Genomic DNA, 5,260 nt, shown 5'->3' on the forward strand with positions numbered 1-5,260 from the left:
GCATTTAGTAGTAGTATAGTAAATATAGTAAATTATTGTTCCAAGAATCCAAGGTGATTTGTGGTTAATTAGAGAGAGTTAGTTCCACAATTTTTTAATAATAAATACTGAAAGAGAAACAATGACTTTGGGTATGAATATGACATGGCATATCAGTGTCTGAACCTGCAAACTTTGGGCATATGCGCACATTAACCTATCAAAACTTTTCTATTTTCTTTTTTTTTTTAATCCAACAAAAATAAAATAAAACAAAATAATTCTCNNNNTATCCTTTTTTTCTTTTAAAAAAATATATAATAATAATAATACTAGTACTTGAACTCGAAGAAGATCCTTTGGTTTCTTCAAAGTCTCTCAGATTTCCAAAAGAATTTTCTCGTTAAAATCCCTGCAGAGTCAATCAGATTTTCTAAAAAGAAAACCCTAGATTCATTCGCTGATTGAAAATAAAAGGAAAAAACCGGGGAATTTTGTTTTCACTGGGAGCTAGTTTCGGTGGCACGTAATTGTGAACTCAAAAACTCAGGTAGGAGTGCAAGCTCGATTGAATTTTTTCTCTCTGATTCAAAATTGACGAAAACTAATTTTCTTAGCTGAGTTGAAAAAGTGAGTGCGGCATTGGTAATAAACTGCATTGAGTGCTGCTCCGAGAAGTTGGGGCAAGTTGATGAAGTGTTGTTGTTGATGTTGAAGAGGTGAAGGATGAGAAAATGAGTAACGGTTCATTGGAGTTTCGTTCTGCGAGTTATGGTTCTTTGGAGAAACAGCTGCAACTGCAACAGAACGGAGTTGTTGTTTCAGCTATTCAATCAGCGCGTAAGCCTTCCAAGATGCTCAAAGAAAAAGAGAGACTCTTCCTTTGGATCTGCAAGCTCGCCGGCAGGAGGAAGGTCGGAATGCTCATCCTCTCTCTCATCTCCGCCGCCGTTTTCGTCTGGGTTCTCTACGTTGGAAAAGGTGACCTTCCTTAATTCCCTCACCTCTTTTGTTATTGTTTCGAATTTCAATTCTGCATATTCTTCAGTGGATTGTAATGACGTTAGAGGAACATACATAGTTTAATTAGCTTGTTTGATTTTTATTTTCATAAGTTGATTGTTTTTAGGATTCATCTCATCTGATTAACCATTGGTCAAGGTGGTAGGTATCTTGGTCTCATAACACAAGTTGTAGAATCTGATTAACCATTAGGAGTAACCATTATTGTTAGGGATGCATTCCAATTGCTATATTCAAGGAAGAAAACTTGTTTTTTTCATTTACATGCGGATAATGATTTTTTTTTTTTTAGCTTTTGAACGAGGCATTATCTTTGTGGTATGGCTTGCTTCTTTCAGGTGATTCGCCAGAAGGGAATGGGGCAAGTGACATCAGTGTTAAAGGAAGTATTTCTATGAGTGATTCACCATCTACGATCTCTACGGCGAATATCATGGGCTTCGCCACGAATTTGGTGTTACCCCCTCCTCCCCCGAGCCATTTTCTGGGTTACACTCTTCCTCCTGGCCATCCATGTAATAGTTTCACTCTTCCTCCACCACCAGCAGATCCGAAGCGTAGTGGGCCGCGGCGTAAGTCCTACTTGAACTATTTGGTTCCTTCATCTCTGATGTTAGGTTATTATATACTTAGTAATTTGCAATGGAGTCAATTGCCTGTGAAGATATCAATTAATTGGTCAAAATATCCGTTTATGTTTCAGCATGCCCTGTATGTTACCTTCCCGTTGAAGAAGCCATTGCACTTATGCCGAAGTTTCCCTCACCTTCTCCAATAATTCAGAATCTAACATATATCTGGGAGGAAAATCTAAGCAGAGATGGGGAGTTTGGTGGTTCAGACTTTGGTGGATACCCCACTTTGAAACAGAGAAGTGATTCTTTTGATATACGAGAGTCAATGAGTGTGCACTGTGGGTAAGTTTTCATTTTTGTTGGATATTTACCTTTTGTTAGCTATTAAGCACTGAAGAGTTTTTTTGTGGGCATAAAGTTTTCTATGCCGGTTATAAAGGATATACGTCCAACCCTTTTACTCACATCTGTCGATTCTTGCATCTTCAATGATGTTGTGATCATTCAGATTTGTAAAAGGACCTAAACCTGGCCGCAACACAGGATTTGACATGGATGAAGACGACCTCTATCATATGGAGCAGTGCCGTGGTGTAGTTGTTGCATCAGCCATATTTGGTGTGTATCATGTTGTTCTAACTTTACTTGGTTGTTTAGGCTGATGTTTTGCTGATCCATTGAACATGTTTTTCAGGAAATTTTGATGCGATAAATGAGCCATCAAACGTTAGTAACTATTCAAAGAAGACAGTATGCTTCCTTATGTTTATAGATGAAGAAACAGAAAAAGCTTGGAGGGCATCTGGCCTACTGGGGATCAACAAAAGGATTGGATTATGGAGAATTATTGTTGCTCGTAATATTCCTTACACAGATGCAAGACGCACAGGAAAGGTCAGTATTATAAGTTCCCAAGCACCAGTGCGACTGTAATATAGAAACTTACACAGGGATTACTAATCATATTTGTTGCTTAAGCTTTAAATCATTATACTTTCTTTTCGATATGGTCATTGGTATAGAAAGCTAAAATTGTTGGCTGTCGTTATACATTAGATGTTGATGGACTTAAATGCAATATTGACCATCCCTTCTTAACACATAAATGGAAGAGAAACAAAAAGCTATTGGCTTGATCTCCTTGTCTGAGCATTATGATGTTTTTTTTTTTTTTTTTTCATTCAGAATATATTTATAGGCTTTTGATATGAATTAAGATTAAGATGACCAAAAATCAAATCCAGACCCTTATATTTTATTGTGCATAAGTAGTATTCTTGTTTACTTGTAACTTTAACTACCATTCCCACAGATTCCAAAGCTTCTGATTCATAGGATGACTCCAAATGCCCGGTACTCTATATGGCTTGATGGGAAGCTTGAGCTTGTTGTTGATCCATATCAAATACTTGAAAGGTATACTTCAGGATCTCTTTTTTATTTGAGTGAATGTTGTTACCACAATGTCAGTTCACTATAACTTGTGTCTCTTGGTTTTACCAAGAAAGTTTTATTTGTGTACTTCTCATTCAGTGTGATTGTTGCAGTTGTTGCTCCTAATATCTCTTCTGGTTCTTTTTGTCATGGCATTGAAATTTTTGAAAGTATAATATTTATTTCTTTACCACAATGAATGACTAGCCTCTTTAATCATTCTAGATCACAAAAATGCTTCCGCATTTATTATGGATAAGTTGTTGATTATGGATATAAGTTTTAAGGATGAAAATGAATGACTGGTCTTGACATACACTTTCTGGCCTTAAGATGGTTGCCAAACTGATTGAAGTCCCTCCTATTGTATCTTTCTGAGTTAGTTGTCCATAGGCATGGTTTGCATCAGGCATAGGCATTGTTTAATCCATGAGCTGTTCCCAACTAGTGGAGAAAGACTTGGTTGTTGTTCCTGTATTTTATAAGTGGGTTACAAACTGAAATATTGTCACTTTTGGGAGCTTGGCAATGGAAAACGTGGATAAATGTGAAACTTAAATGAATGTCATTGTGGTTCTGGTTTCTGTTTATGCTGGAGATGGAGAGAATTCACCTTCCAAGGCCTTCTAGTTCATTTGCATTCAGGACTATACATTTTAGTTGGGAGTGTATTTATATGTGTAGTGTATACTCAGGGCGAACTAGCTTTATTATTGTTTGTCTTGCTACAGTACATGCTTCAGCACCTAAGTTACTCTTATCTCTCATCCTTTTACAGGTTTTTGTGGAGGAGGAATGCAACTTTTGCAATATCTAGACATTATAAACGCTTTGATGTATTTGTTGAGGCCGAGGCAAACAAAGCTGCTGGAAAGTATGATAACGCATCTATTGACTTTCAGATAGACTTTTACAAGAAAGAGGGACTGACTCCATACACAGAAGCAAAACTTCCTCGTATAATAAGCGGTAGGCTAAACTAGCTCTTCCATTGTGGGATTGAGGATTCAGATTGGACTTACATCTTCTCCAAACCTTGATGGTTGAATTGCAGATGTTCCTGAAGGATGTGTAATTGTACGAGAGCTCGTTCCTATTAGCAACCTCTTTACCTGTCTTTGGCACAATGAAGTTGACCGATTTACTTCAAGGGACCAGATTAGTTTTGCAATTGTCAGAGACAAACTCCTGTCCAGGGTTGATTTTCATTTTGCCATGTTCCTGGATTGTGAAAGGCGCAACTTTGTAGTTCAGGCAATTATTATTTTTACCTTGTTTTCATAACGCTAAGGCCTCTGTTATAAGTTATAACTATTATTGTTATTCAAAGTTCCCTTGCAACATTATTTTACACTCAACCTTACTGTGATTCAAATTATCTTCCTTTTGTGATTACAGAAATACCACATGGATCTACTACTAGAGCGCCAGTCTCCACCAGACTCTGCTGCAGCGAGTCCTCCCCCACCACTTACACCGTCTCTGCCACCTCCATTGCCGGTGCTTGAAACTCATCCTCGAAGGGTTGTGATTCCAACAGTTAGGGGAGGTCCTTGGCGAGGACCCTGGAAAGGCCCTTGGCGAGGCCCTGTAAGGCGTGTAAGAAGGCGCCGTCCCAGAGTTGTGTATGGAAATAGATACATTGCAGCAACTCAATAGCCATTGTTTTTTTGGGTGATTGGTTATACCATTTTTTTTCCTTTTTCTTTTTGGCATACACACCTACAAAGATCAAATCATTCGTTGGCAGAGCTGGAAGGGAAAAATATGCAAGATGAGCGTTCTTACTTTCACTTTGTGCAACTGTTCCATTGTTATTGATAATTTTTGTTGTATATAGAGTAAAAAGAAAAAAGTTGAATAATTATCTTATCAGGTGGGTTACCACTTACCACCTACCCCCAAATCCCTCAAATGTGGTAACCCATTTTGTTGTTCCATTACCCATAGGAGAAAGTGTACTTGCACTCTCAAATACCCCATTACAGATAAATTCATCGTCTTACTTTCTATTAAATAAAAGGTTACGAAAATTTACCAAGGATCCTATACATTCCGTTGTACGGTTCTGTTTCCGTTGTTTTATCTTATTAGTTATTACTAACATATGAGTTTATGTTGTCATATATATCACGTTTCTTTGCGGTTTACTAAAAATATTTTTTAATTAATAATTAAGAATAATTATTTTTGAAATTCTTGTATTACATAAAAATAAATTTTTTTTTTAGTTAAAATCAATTTGGGAA

The 5,260-nt window shown here is 37.1% G+C and overlaps 1 protein-coding gene across 2 annotated transcripts; it reads left to right on the plus strand.

Annotated features, from left to right (window-relative positions):
- Positions 276-5,060, plus strand: LOC107623686. 2 transcript variants are annotated; one of them, XM_021113020.1, is made up of 10 exons: positions 276-529; positions 597-960; positions 1,341-1,574; positions 1,706-1,919; positions 2,086-2,195; positions 2,272-2,471; positions 2,890-2,993; positions 3,790-3,980; positions 4,066-4,265; positions 4,410-5,060. In XM_021113020.1, exons 2-10 carry the CDS (start codon positions 714-716, stop codon positions 4,668-4,670), a joined length of 1,761 nt encoding a protein of 586 aa, XP_020968679.1. In that variant the 5' UTR covers positions 276-529; positions 597-713; the 3' UTR covers positions 4,671-5,060. The 2 variants fall into 2 exon arrangements, with proteins under 2 accessions (XP_020968679.1, XP_016181519.1); XM_016326033.2 differs by having other exon boundaries at positions 276-960.

This window comes from Arachis ipaensis, chromosome B10, assembly GCF_000816755.2.
Source record: "Arachis ipaensis cultivar K30076 chromosome B10, Araip1.1, whole genome shotgun sequence".
In the NCBI taxonomy this organism is placed as follows: domain Eukaryota; kingdom Viridiplantae; phylum Streptophyta; class Magnoliopsida; order Fabales; family Fabaceae; genus Arachis; species Arachis ipaensis.